General features: G+C 40.7%; 1 protein-coding gene across 1 annotated transcript in view; it reads left to right on the forward strand.

Moving 5' to 3' along the window:
- Positions 1–13,132, forward strand: part of LOC104166628 (inositol 1,4,5-trisphosphate receptor type 2-like) — a 99,015-nt gene that overhangs the window by 43,055 nt on the left and 42,828 nt on the right. The window contains exons 10-11 of the mRNA XM_009706636.1: positions 9,671–9,778; positions 12,233–12,425. Coding sequence (XP_009704938.1) covers positions 9,671–9,778; positions 12,233–12,425 — 301 coding nt within the window. The remainder of the gene's footprint in view (positions 1–9,670; positions 9,779–12,232; positions 12,426–13,132) is intronic.

Here is a 13,132-nt window from a genome sequence, read left to right on the forward strand (position 1 = left end):
AAGCACAACTAAAACATTTTACTCTAAGCTAGGAGGAACTTGCTTTGTTTGTTTTGAAGGGAAGTCAGGGTAACCTTGGAAATATCATGAAAAAGTGAAGTCTGGTCTTACTTAATATTATCAGAGCAGTTCTAATAGGCCTCAGATATCTGCATTGTGAAATCCTACACCTTAATTAAAAATGGGGAGAGGGGACATCTTCTGTAACAAAGACATACTTTCTAATCCCCCTCAATTGTTCAGTAGTCATTGAAGTAATTACAGGTTAACAAAAATAAAGAGCATTAAACAGAATGTCAAAATATGTCTGTTCCTCACAGTTGCTCAGCTTTAACTCTCATCTCCTCTGATGTCATAATTTGATTTGGTATCTCAGTCATCATAGAGTTTTCCAGAATAGACAAGATGTGAATTTGTAATCTACAAATAGGCAGAGCTACCTCAGTTGCCATCCTCTTTATTTCACTTATTTAACAAAATGCAGAAAACTGAAAATTGGGTCCACCTTGCACTTTTTCTGAGACAACTTCAAGAGTTACTGATTAGAAGTGTCCAGCTGTGAAATTAGGTTTAACAGCTGATTATGCTTTTCTACACCAAAAGTGAGGTGATCAGTTACTTATGACCACCAGTAGTTTTACAGAAGACCTGCACATGGATAAGCATCTAATCAACCTGGAGTTAAAGAAATGGGTTCTCTGCCGTTATGTCTGGGCAAGGATTTTCAGAATTTGTTTTATGAATGATGATCTGTGGTAGCCTTGAATGAACTTGGTCTTTCCAGCCTTTCCTTTCTATGAGCCTGTCTGCAGAGCACCATTTGGCTGCTAGTTGGTTGGGTAAAGCAGCATTATTTGTGAATGTCTGATGAGGAGATATGAAATGTTTACCCTTTTGCTCTCCTACTGGAAACTGTTACTTCATTAGTACCAGGTGAAAGTGCTCTCCTGAGAACAGTAGCCATAATACAAAGTTGGAAAGAGCAACTTGCCATTTTACTTTCTGTTCCCTCTGTTCCTATGCCCCTAAATTCTTTTTTTTTTAAAGATATTTTGCTTTGCTAATTGGAGGGTGAGGCAAACATTCAAAACCATGATTGAAAAAGCTGGAAAATGTCACCACCATAATTATTTGAAGGGAGACACCTCCCAATTCCTGTCCATCTCCATACTTGGTAACTACCCTGTTTTGTACCCCACAAAGTATATACGTCAGACCCCTGCAGAGATTAGGAAATGCATGTCTTTTGTGAATTTGGCAGATTGCAGCTTCGGCTGTTTACTTGCTGCTTTAGTCTCATATGTTTTTGACCCTGAATGACCAAGTTATGGTTTTCTGTGTGTTGTGGAAATACCTGTTGAAGAGGTGGGGTGCTAACAGGATAGGCTATGAACTGACTTTTTACTGTGCTATTGCTGTAACAACTAAGAGGACCATGCAATGGCTGTACTCAAGCGCTTGAATCATGGAGGCTGAGCCATGATACCAAGTTGCAACTGAGGGCTTAAGCCTCTTTAATGTACTTCATTGAAGATTGGTAGATGGCTTACCCCAACCTCTACAAGTGCTGTGTATGTACAGTGGCCGTTTTCCAAGCCCTACCTGCAGGTAGGAGAGCTGATGGGTATGTCATAGATTGGGTTGGTGAACTGCATCCAGCTTATGGGGTCACAGTGTGCAAAAGACGCCATGGCACTCTACTGCAAATGTATGAGATGAGACTTAAGGGTGCAAAAACACGAGGAGGGAGTCAGTGATGCAAGTCTCACACTTGAGGTCAGAGACTGAGCTGGTTTCTGTGTAGGCTGGGGACACCCTGCAGAAGAGGATGAGCCCATTCTGGAAGTATCAACCCATGAGTTAGTTTCTGCTCTACTCTTGGTGACAGAGGAAGGGGTGTTGACTGCCAGTCAACGTCTTCTAGTCTTATGGCTTATAGAAGGAAATATGTCCATACTTAAGACTTAAAGACTTAAAACTGTGGTTCACCTCACCACATTGCCACCAAAATAAGTCATAAGCAGTTCCTCCTTTTGTTTGTGCTAGCCTTTCTTTTCTTTAGAAGCCATATATTAGACAGTAGTATATAGTTATTTTGCAGAGGATCACTGTTCTGAATGAGAAACCTAGAAACTGAAGTGCTTGATAGCAAAAGGATTTTGAGAGTTCCTGAAAAGAGTATGCCATTCACAGCTCCCTTATCTCAGGTTTATGTATGTATTTTGTATGTATCTAAAGTGTTGGTGGCTTTTAGAGGTGAACAGTTCTCTTGCTGTGTGGATTTGAGATCCATCTACTTTCTGGTCTGTTGCTGGTTTTGATCTTTCTCAGGCTAGGTCTGTGCAATGTTGGTGAGCGTGCCAGTAAGGTCTTATTTTAGGTGCAGTGTTTTATTTGCCTTTCATAGAGGTTGCATGTGACTGGGATCTTCTTCCTTGTTATACTGTGAAGAAGACTAGTTGCAGTAACTCTGCTCTCTTTTTCTTCCTTTTCCATCAAACTTGCTTGTTATCTTCCCATAATCATGTCTGACACTTCCATCATCTCCTTATTTCCTTCCATCCTGTACTCCCCAAAATTTTGCTGACAGTAATCATGGGAGGCAGTCTACAAGTGCAGTTGTGTCATCCTGTTGGAACTCTCTGGATTGCATACTGCTGTCAGGGTCAGTATGGTTAGTGTACACCAAAAAACAAATGTGACCAATGTATGCATTGAGCTGGCTGGCTCATGTAGGCACAGCTGCCTGTGACAGTTTACATGTAGCCTGCAGAGATATTTCACACCTGTTCCCCTCAAAATAATTTTTTTTGGTTGCAATGCATTTTATCTAACCTGAACTTTTCCCCACACATACACTTTATTTTTTTGCAACTATTTTTGCCTGTGAAAGAAATTACAAGAAGACAAGTGGAAGTAAAGCTCATTGAAATATTAGCAAGTAATTTTGTCTTCTGCTGGCTTTCATCACGGATAAAAGAACAGCAAAACCACAGCAAAAATAGCGATAAAATTACTATGGGGGCTGCCAACATAATAGTGATAGAGATCACTTAACTGTGGTGGTTTCTCTTATGTGATAATGCCAAGGTGTCTTATTTCTCCCTTCCCTGTGAGGCAGATCACTGTTATCCACAATTTGTAGTGTGTACCATGTGGAGGCTGGGGAGGAGAGGTGGTGTCTCGGGGGTTACACGAGGCCATGGAAGACCTAGCAACAGAATCCAAAGCGTCTGGACCACCCAGGGCCCTGCTCATGTACCACAAGCCATCAGGGGAAGATTAACTCTAAACCCTTTTGGTTGCTCTGTACAATGTAATCATCTAAATGAAATCAATGAACACTTGATTTGAGAGTCTCCCATTGCTCCATCCCTGCTGTTCCTAATGTTTGTTAACAGATTGCTTTGTGGTAGAGTGCAAAGGTGCTGCTCTATAAAACTGTAATGACTTCTGGAAAGGAAGTTGCCCTGTGTATTGCAGAAAGCACCATTCAGTTTTGATTGGAACATGGGGAGTTGAGGAGTTGTTATTACTCTTAGTACAGCCAGTTGGAATAAAAATTTCTGCTCCTTTTTCCTTGCTTTCTCTTTCCTTGTTTACCGATGGAACAGGAGTGTTCTCATTTGCCCTGGGCAGGGAGCTGGCATGTAGTAAGGTCCTGGCACGCCAAGGAAGATCTTATTTTCTGTCTCCCATCCTCTTCTGTCTCTCACCCATCCTGTTTGCTACTTCCTTGATTTTGCTGTTTGCTGTTGTTTCTTGGTCCTTGGGGTTTTTCTTGTCAGTCCCCAGGCAGCTTTTTTATCCATTCTTGCTCTCTAAGGAGAAAATGAAGCATTTGGTGAGATGACTGGGGTTTCCTCTTGTGAGGGGGTTTGGTGGTGTCAGATCTCACGCTGCCTGGCTCCAGGAGCCAAGGGACTGAAGTGGGGAGGAAGAGATTGTGGCTGTAAATGAGCCCCAGCTGCACAAGTATGTTTGCCCAGCAAGGTGAAACTAATCTGAACACATGCAATTATTCTGCTGTTGCTGCAAGTTATATTTTGTCTTGTTTCTCCCTGGTGAAAGACCACCGGCCTTTGGGCTGGCAACCCACACTGCAATACGTCTGGTTACTGACAGGGTAGAGATGAAGACAATTCACAGCAGATCTATCAGATGTCATGCATTGGACGTCAGGTCTGTACAAACAGCTCTTGCCTCACTTTCCCCAAGGCCTGTAGTTCATGAACTTCCAGGACTGTGTAGTGGCCTCTCTGCCCTGACACGCTGGATGGGGCTGGCTGGCACATCAGAGGGTTGGCTAGTGAGCTGCTGCCAGGGCATGGAGTAAGGGCAGAGAGGGCACCGTGCAGTGCTTTAGCTTGCAAGCGCACCATGCATCCAATTCCCTCCCCAAAACGAGCCCCAGTCCCCAGCATGCTCCCAGCTGGTGCCTAACCCAGTGCCCTTTCCCTGTCAGGTGTGCCTGTGTGCCAGGTATCTCCTCCGTCAGATAACAGCCTTACTGCTGCCTTACAACTGTGAGAAGAAACTTGAGAAAACTGGTGATAAGATAATTTTTTTTTTAGAATTTTGTTTCTATTTTTGTAGATGTTTGTGATACTTCTTAATAGTAGTACTGTAAATATAAAGTATTTCAAGGCACAGAAACTATCTGTGTCTTTATTTGTGCTTCACAGCCAGTTATCCAGAGCTTATAGTAATACTCCACCAGCCTTTTCTAGAAAATCAGTTTAACATATTTGACACTTTGCCCGTGAACCGACTCTTCCGTGGAAACTCTGGTTGCTTACAGAACACTAAGCCTCACCCATTTAGATCCCTTTATACCATTCTATTCATAAAAAGTCACCTTTAGCCCCCAAGTTTGGCAGTCTCAAAACGCTAGAGAGTCAAATAGGTCTCACAGAATTTGGGGGTCTTCAGCCTGCTGTTTCTAGCTTGTATTTCTTGGACTCCTGTCCTTTTTTGGGCCTGAAGCAAAGCCTGGTGAAATCAGCAGGAGCTTCGACAATGATGTCAGCTGCGTACTGCGTTAGACCTCATGCCTCTGATGAGGACTGGGATACAGAGGAGACCCTTGCAGTTTACAAGTTACAACAAGTTACAAGAAGGAGTCTGTGTTTTACAGAGATTATGAAAAGTGGAGAATTACTATCTCTTTTCCTAGCAATTTTTCCACACGGGCACACATATGTACGTACGTATTTTGGCAAACCAATCTAGTATCCCAAGTCAGTGAGTTACTGCCAGGCTGATGACATGAATGTTCACAGCTTTAAAATCACTTTTTCTTTGAGAACAGTTAAATAACTGCATTTTTGTCTCAGGAAATCTTAACTTTAAAAAAAAAAAAAAAGCCTGCGGGAAACCCATATATTGTTAATTGCAAAAGATGGATCTGCTGTGGTTTTCCACACTGCTGATCATATATGGAATCTCAGATGACAAGCAGATCTGATTTTACAATCATGTTGTGTGGGGAGTTTGAACTTGCAATTCTGTCATTTATCTCTACTGTTTCTTTATTAATGTCTTCAGCATTCTTGGTCTGTCCTCAATCTTTCACATTTTGTACTGATGCTTTATTACAGTGTTTTCCAAATTTTTTATGTAAAAATTTTTCAAGATGAACAACAGTCCTTCCTCGCGAACTGACTTGAAAGCCAAATGATCTTTATTCATATAGCTATTGCCTTATACATCCGCTCTTTGGAAATCACTGTTCCATTGTATGCTATTGCTTCCTCGTCCCTACATGCCTTGATGAGTAGTAAAATACAGTGTTGACATTTCAAGTATTGTCTCTGGTGTGGCTGGTGGGTGGGTGAATGACTGAGAGAGTTTTCTCCTCAGAGGTGATTTTTTGGGGGTTCTTTGCAAATTCAGGCTCTAGGGATGGTTATTTTTTTGTATCAGTTACACTGGTCGTGCGTTTTTGAGCTTTGCTTTGCGAACATAAATGGGACTGTTCTTTTCATTACAACTGCTGTTGTCCCTGCCTATCCAGTGTCTTGTCCTCCAGCTGCCCCAAAAGATTTGTGCAGCACTTCACTTAACTACATAACAGGAGTGTAATATGAAAAAATGTCATTTGGAGCTTGCATGGCCTTTACATGCCAGTCACAAACTGTCACCTAGGGTGTATTATAAGTTTGGATAAGCTTTCCGTATTTTAGGTTTTCAGTTTGTCACTACATTGTTATTTTCATTGCTGTGTCTTTGATCTCACAAAAAACTCTGCGCTGGTCAAGGAGTCTGTTGACACAGTCCCCTTTGCCCATGTGGGCCTTTGAGCTCATTATAGGGCGAAGGAACAATCATGAAAGCAGGGCTTCAGAAAACATTGTCGTTGCCAAATAACATATCATTTCTAAAGCTGTTCTGTCTCTTACTGTGGGCCTCTGCTTCAGATATGAGCTTTCACAGGTTGCTGCCCACACCAGTCTTTCATTGACGTAGCTGTGAAATATTAGCAGTACTTATTATTGTGTCAATGTAGAGGGATCCATCCCACGTAGGAACTGCAATACAAGCAGAAAATAGATAGACCCTTTGCCCTGAGGTTACTGTTTGAAGATCTAGACTACAGAAGGTAAGTGGATATAGAGAGATGGGGAAGCAGAAAGAAATGAAGTTATGAGTGCTTATTGCCTAGCACTATTTCTGACACCTTTAGGTAGGTTTCTCTTCTGAAATCTGTTGTAGTTCCTCCAGCTTGGTCAGCCATCCCTGGTTGTTTCCGATGTGTCTTTGCTGGCAGCCACAATACTAGCACAGAAGATCCTGGCCTCCTCTTCAGATCATTTTGTCTGGTGCTGGTGTGAGGAAGCCCCAGCTGTACACACATCAGCTTTCCCTCTGTTCACACACCAGCACAGGACAGCCACTGCCTGAAAGCACAGTCTAACGAAGTATAATAAAGATGACTGAATACACACTGTTTTAAAGTATGTGGTTGCTATTGGCCTGAAACCTGATAGTGAAATATGCGCTGCATCAGCACTGTCTCAAATCACCATCAGTCTGTTAACACACTGTGCTAGGCAGTCCTCTCGCAGCTCGAGGGGCCTGAAGTGGTTTTCCCTTCTACTCCATGTGGTAAGGGAACTTCTGTTACTGATATTTATCGAGAGGTACTTTTACAAGACAGTTAAAAGCAATACCTTGAGATTTCGTATGGTTTACAAATGGCATTGCCAGTTCTGTATACAAATTCAAGTATGTTTATAGGAAGTTTTTTTTGTGGTATTAATGGAAGTTTCTGAATCTATATGTGTCCCTTTCTCCAAACTGGCGTAATTTTAATATGAGAAGAACTATCCATACATCCTTGACTTCTCATTTATTAGAATACTCAAAATCTTAATGGTTGACATTGGGGAAAATAGGATCGAAATACAGGCAAAGTTCCTCTGTATTACGGAAGATAAAAAAGGGGAAATATATTTGCTTCTGGTTATGCTAATTCATCACTCCAAGCAGAGTGTGATTGCATTCTGTCTAGTCAGTTCTCTTCTTTGTATCTTAAAGAAGAGATATAGCCAAAGTAAAGGGTATTTGGAGATGGACAAGGAAAATAATTGAGCCACAGAGAGTCTTCTGTTTGAGGAGGAATGGGAAAGATAGGGATTGTTTTAATTTAAAGAAGAGACAAATAAGAGAGGACGTGACGGTAGTGTACAGAATGATGAATGATACAGAGAAGGTGAATTAGGTGCTCTTGCTTGCCCTTTCGTAAGTACAGAAGCAGAGGGACATTCAATAAAGCTGAAAGGCAAAAACAGTAACACTGTTTAAAGGGATTTTTTAAGCAGTAACTACCTTGTTTCCACAAGCTCATCTTGTTTCTCCATGATGCTAGAGCATGTATTGAGGGGAATGCAAAAGACCTCTAGGAAGTGAATTGAAGTTGTCCTTCTGAACAGATGTTGTGCACATACTGCAAAGACTGCTGACTGGATCAGGTTGTCTGGCTTCTGTGAAGGAGAAGAACTAGTCAGATAGTCTTAAAGAACCCTTTTAGCCTTAAAAATAAGGGGAAGTTGCAAAAGATATAAACACGTGTAATGAGACTATCCATGCATTTGCTAGACAGAGTGAAAAAGAGACTATTCAAGGTAGAAATCTATTATTGATGGAAAGAATATTGCTGTGTGGTTGAACCCCATGTGATTTTTTTGTGTGTCTCCCTGAATATCTGGTCGTGACCCTTTTATAAAAGGCTGATGTTCTGCCACATTGGCTCAGGGCTCTGCTGTCAGAGCCAAGCAGTCTTCTGTCCATGAGGAAGTTGTAGGAAGTACGTTTATTCTTCCTGAATATTCCTTTCTGATATTCTCTTGCTTTTGGATATGTAATTTATTATTCAACTTTAATTAATAAGTTTGTATCAAGATCCAGAAGAAAATTTTTTTTGATCAGTGGATTCAGGGAACCTCAATAAATAGAGTAAATTGTTTAACGTCCCTCCCCCCCTCCTTAGATAAAAAGAGGATAGTGAGACATGTTAATAGCTTATAAATGAGTGAGATCACTTTCTGGTTAGATTATTACAATATCTGTTTAGATCCATTGTTACTTTTAGACTTGATCCCTGACATTCTTTTTGTAGATTTGCAATTCTTTTATAATTCCTCAGCATACTGCATTATTTCATGTAGTACAATCCTAATCCACCTGTGGTGATCATGACTTCAAAGCCCAGTTCCTGTGGTGATTTGGAGCGCTGTGCCTGCCTCGTTGTTAATGTCTGTGTCTAGTCCGTTGTGGTAATGTCGGTGTAGTGAGTAAGACCTGGATCACATCTGCAAGATAGCCTTTCCTTTCCTGCCTCAGTTTCCACCACCTTAAAATAGGTGAAACACCTCAGAATTTCTGGATGAAAGCCACTCACTATGATATAGGGAAAATTGCATTTTTAGTAGCATTTTCTCGTGTCTTGTAATTAGGTCTTTGTTCTCATTGACCTAAGGGGCATCATGAATGCATTTGCTGACATTCTCAGTATTAAACTTTGTGCAGCTATCGAGCATTTAAAATATTTACTATTCAACAAGAACAGATGTATTTTTTGGCTCGTGTAAAGTATATAATTTGTAAAAGTTTGTAGGAGATACATATTTGTGTGTTTGTGTGTGTATACATATGTGCTCTATATGTAAACTGTATGGTTAAAAATGTATTTGCCCACCACTCCAACTGTCTCTGAAATGGTTATGGACGTTATCTTGGCAGCCCTGAAATACCAATCTACAACTTGGTGAAGAACAGTTTAGCCATTTGAAATCGCAGAGAAAATTTAATTGTAAATATAATTACATAGTCAGAGGTATGCAAATTTTATGTCTAAACTTAAGTGAAAAGAAGCATTCCGTCTAATTTTTTGGCATTTGTCAAAAGCCCTTCAAAAACCATCTAGGCTACAGACTAAGCTGCCTTTCATAAATCTGAACCGAAGACTTGCTGCTGACTTTTTAAGACTAAATTATTTCTATTGTTCTCAAGAAATTACATTTTTGTTGTTATCTGTGAAAGAGCCCCACTGGGTTGAGCATGTAAGTATATGGGGGTGGGGGTAAGCAGGATTTGTGTTAAAGTGGAGATGATAAAACTGAAAACATAGCAGCAAGACATAAATCAGATTATTTTTTTCTTTTTCTAGTTGGCTCGTCACAATAAGACATTGCAACAGATGCTGAAGCCAGGGTCAGATCCAGATGAAGGAGATGAAGCCTTGAGGTATTATGCCAATCATACGGCACAGATAGAGGTAAAGAATTGCTCACTAGAAGATTGAATATGAGACAAGTTTATATCTTGTGCATGGTATATCACAGCTTTTTAAGCTTCTGTACAGCGGAGCTTATTCAAATGGTGTAGATTATTTATGAGAAGGAGAAGGTTGAATAATATGCTTTTGGCTATGGGAGAAAAAGGAATGCACCTATATTAAAAGTGGCTCCAAATAATTGTTTTACAGTAGCTTTCCTGTGTGTTACCAAACATGTTTTGTTAGGGAAACAATGACTGTGGATAGTAGCTGTGTCATGAAGTCAAAAATAATCTTGTATGGTACATCACTCAAATAAATAATCATGAGTTTCAAACTCAGTGATGCTAACTGATCAAATTAAAATTCTGGCTAGAGTACAAAGAGGTTTTAAAGTGGTGTAGATGTTCAGTATGGCTTTGTTTAAAAGACCGAGGCTTGGCCTAGTTCATCAGTTCTGTTCTCTATTTTAAACTTTACTCCTGCCATGGATTGGATTTAGATCGAGATCCACAGAGGTATTTAGGTTCTTAACTCTTATATCTGTTCCTGTGTTCTCACAGATTTCATAGGATTATAGGCATCAAGATAGGAGTTAGGAACTGTATGTAGTATCTCTAGTCCTTAGTAACGTTGTAAGAATTTCTATGGTGCAAAGGCAGCTGCTGTGAGAGACTGCAGGAAGAAGAGGCATCTGGCTCTCTCTTGGAAATGCTGTATCAAGTCCAAAATTGGCAAAGTATGAAAACTGCATGGTATGGTTGCACACAGCCCCAGCCTGAATCTGAGCCAATAATTTTACCTTTGGGGGCCTCCCAGGCTCCATCAGCATTGGACCTGAGCTTGCATGCCTAGGGACCAGTATTGATGCAAGCGCCTCAGGTCCGTATTGTTCTGGCTGCCATCAAGACAGGCCATGGCTGAGTCCTTCTCTCTTTCCCACCATCCTTTTTGCCTGATGCTGGTTACATTATCTCACCACAGGGTAGACGGAAGCTCCATGGCTGTGGTTGTCCAGAGGGCAACTCAGTGTTGCTCTTAACATATTTTAATACTCTGAGTGCTCCTGAGGTATCTCTTAGCAATTACGAGCTGAGTTAATTGGGTAGGTTGTAAATTCAGGCGTTAAACAAGCACTGTGGTCTGCTTTTATGTGGCAAATAGCTTCTTCCTGGTGTAGTTTCCAAAATCTCCTAAAACCTCATGGCTGCAGAGCCTGTTCCTCAAGCAGATATGGAGGCTTTTTAAATGTCATTCTGCAACACAGCACATGCAACTTACATGTTCGTTCCAGTCCTTGACAGAATTGGAGATGTGCTCTCAGCTTTCTTCACTTGCCCTACCAGGTTAGCTGCTAGTCATATAGTCCCGTTGCAAAACTGCTGGCCTCAGACACAGCTATTTGCTTAGGACACTTCAAAATTGCCTGTTCAAATTTCACATAATGCACATGCCCACAGGCAGACACAAGCATAATTATCCTTCTTCTCCAATGCAAATGTGCTTGACTATGTTACTCTTAAAAATTACCTAAGACAGGTGGTTTTTTAGTATGTTCACATAATAAATATGAATTTAACAGAGAGAAGGGGCGTTCTTTAATGCAGGAGTGTGTCTGGAAAAGTGAAACTCAACCCAGCATTGCTGCTGTATCAAACGGATGTTTGCTGGTCTTTCTCTTAAAGCAGTTCGAGACCTGTTTGGTATTTCAGATATAGCTCCCCTATATCAGGGTATCTCATTTGTTTGATTTGAAAGTCAAATAGTAGCATTTTTTCCACTGGTGGCTGTACAGCGACATGGGTCTAGGAGTCAAGATGAATTTTCTACCCATTTCTGTATTTTTAGTAACGCGGAGTCCATGATCAGAATGGGGAAGCAATTTTTATGACATTGTGGTGAGATGGAATAAAATCTAGCTCACTCACCGATAACTCAGTAGGCCCTGAAATACAAACAATGCAAAACCTTTTTTTTTTGTGAAGTAAGAAGATAAAGACTGACAAGATATGGGTGCTGTCTGAGTAACAAGGTGCTATTTTTGCGTGTTCACCTTCACAACTTATCTCATCATAGAAATAGACTCAAGGTGAGAAAAGAATTCTGTAATCGGAGCAGAAAGCCCCTGAACTTCTGCGCTGTTTACTGGGAGAGATTAGTTTCAATTTATTGCAAAATTGAAGCATTCTGAATTAGAATATTTTTTATATTTGGGGGAAGTTTGGACCTAGGTTTTGCTTGAGACATTCATTTGCCATCTTATTTTCAGGTAGGCTTTTAAAGATAAAAAAGCAGGTTTACTTTGTTTTAGAATTGATTGGTTCTACTTCATTGTAATGTTCAAATAATTTATGCATTAATTTATAAATAAAAGGGGACCTGTGAATAAGAAAAGATGCGACAAAATAGTTGGAAAGTCACTGGTACTGAAAGAAATGTGCATTTTATTTATAGATTGTTCGCCATGATAGAACAATGGAACAGATCGTCTTCCCTGTCCCCAATATTTGTGAATTCCTCACTCGGGAATCCAAAAGTCGGGTATTCAACACCACAGAGAGAGATGAACAAGGGAGCAAAGTCAATGACTTTTTCCAACAGACAGAGGATCTGTACAACGAGATGAAATGGCAAAAGAAAATTAGAAGTAAGTATTTTGATTTCAAAAAATAGCTTAATTATGCTAAAGCCCTGGTTTTAAGCCTTCAAATACTTTTGTTTTAATACTACACTTTCTGTTCACTCCAATACTGCAACAGGCAAAACTGTTCAGGGCTTGAGAGTGTAGGTCAGCTGAGACACTTGCATGCCACCATAAAAGAGGCATAATACGGAGCAGTTAGTTATACAAGTAATGTGTCCAAGATGATGTTTTGGATTCCAAAAGTTAAACTGAGGGATGGATGAACTGGGTGTAGTTCTACAGAACTCAATAGAGTTGCACCTAATTAAGCCAGGGCCCCTAATATTTAACAAAAACATGTGTAGCTGTGTATTTGAAGTTTGCAGATTCCTAAAAGACCATTAAAAAAACTTGTAAATGTCAGTTCCTTAAAAACATCACTCACTAGAACCTCAGCTGCTTTAAATCTGCCTGTCTCCCATGGAGTCCGTTCCCCTTTGTCAGTTCACATCAGCCTTGCTTGACTAGGCTGCAGTATATGCCAGTCTGTTAGCCCATACTGGTGTACGTCCCGTGGTAGTGGGAGAGGCTCATGTACCACCTTAAGCTGCTTGCAGATCTGACAGGCGCGGTCAAGGTCATGGGCGAGAGATCAAAGCAGGCACCCAAAGAGGAGGTGGAGTGAAGCTGAGCCAGGTACCCTGAGTTTCTTGTTTAGTTCACTGGTGGGC

The sequence above is a fragment of the Cariama cristata genome, unplaced genomic scaffold (assembly GCF_000690535.1).
Source record: "Cariama cristata isolate BGI_N322 unplaced genomic scaffold, ASM69053v1 scaffold15540, whole genome shotgun sequence".
Classification (NCBI taxonomy): domain Eukaryota; kingdom Metazoa; phylum Chordata; class Aves; order Cariamiformes; family Cariamidae; genus Cariama; species Cariama cristata.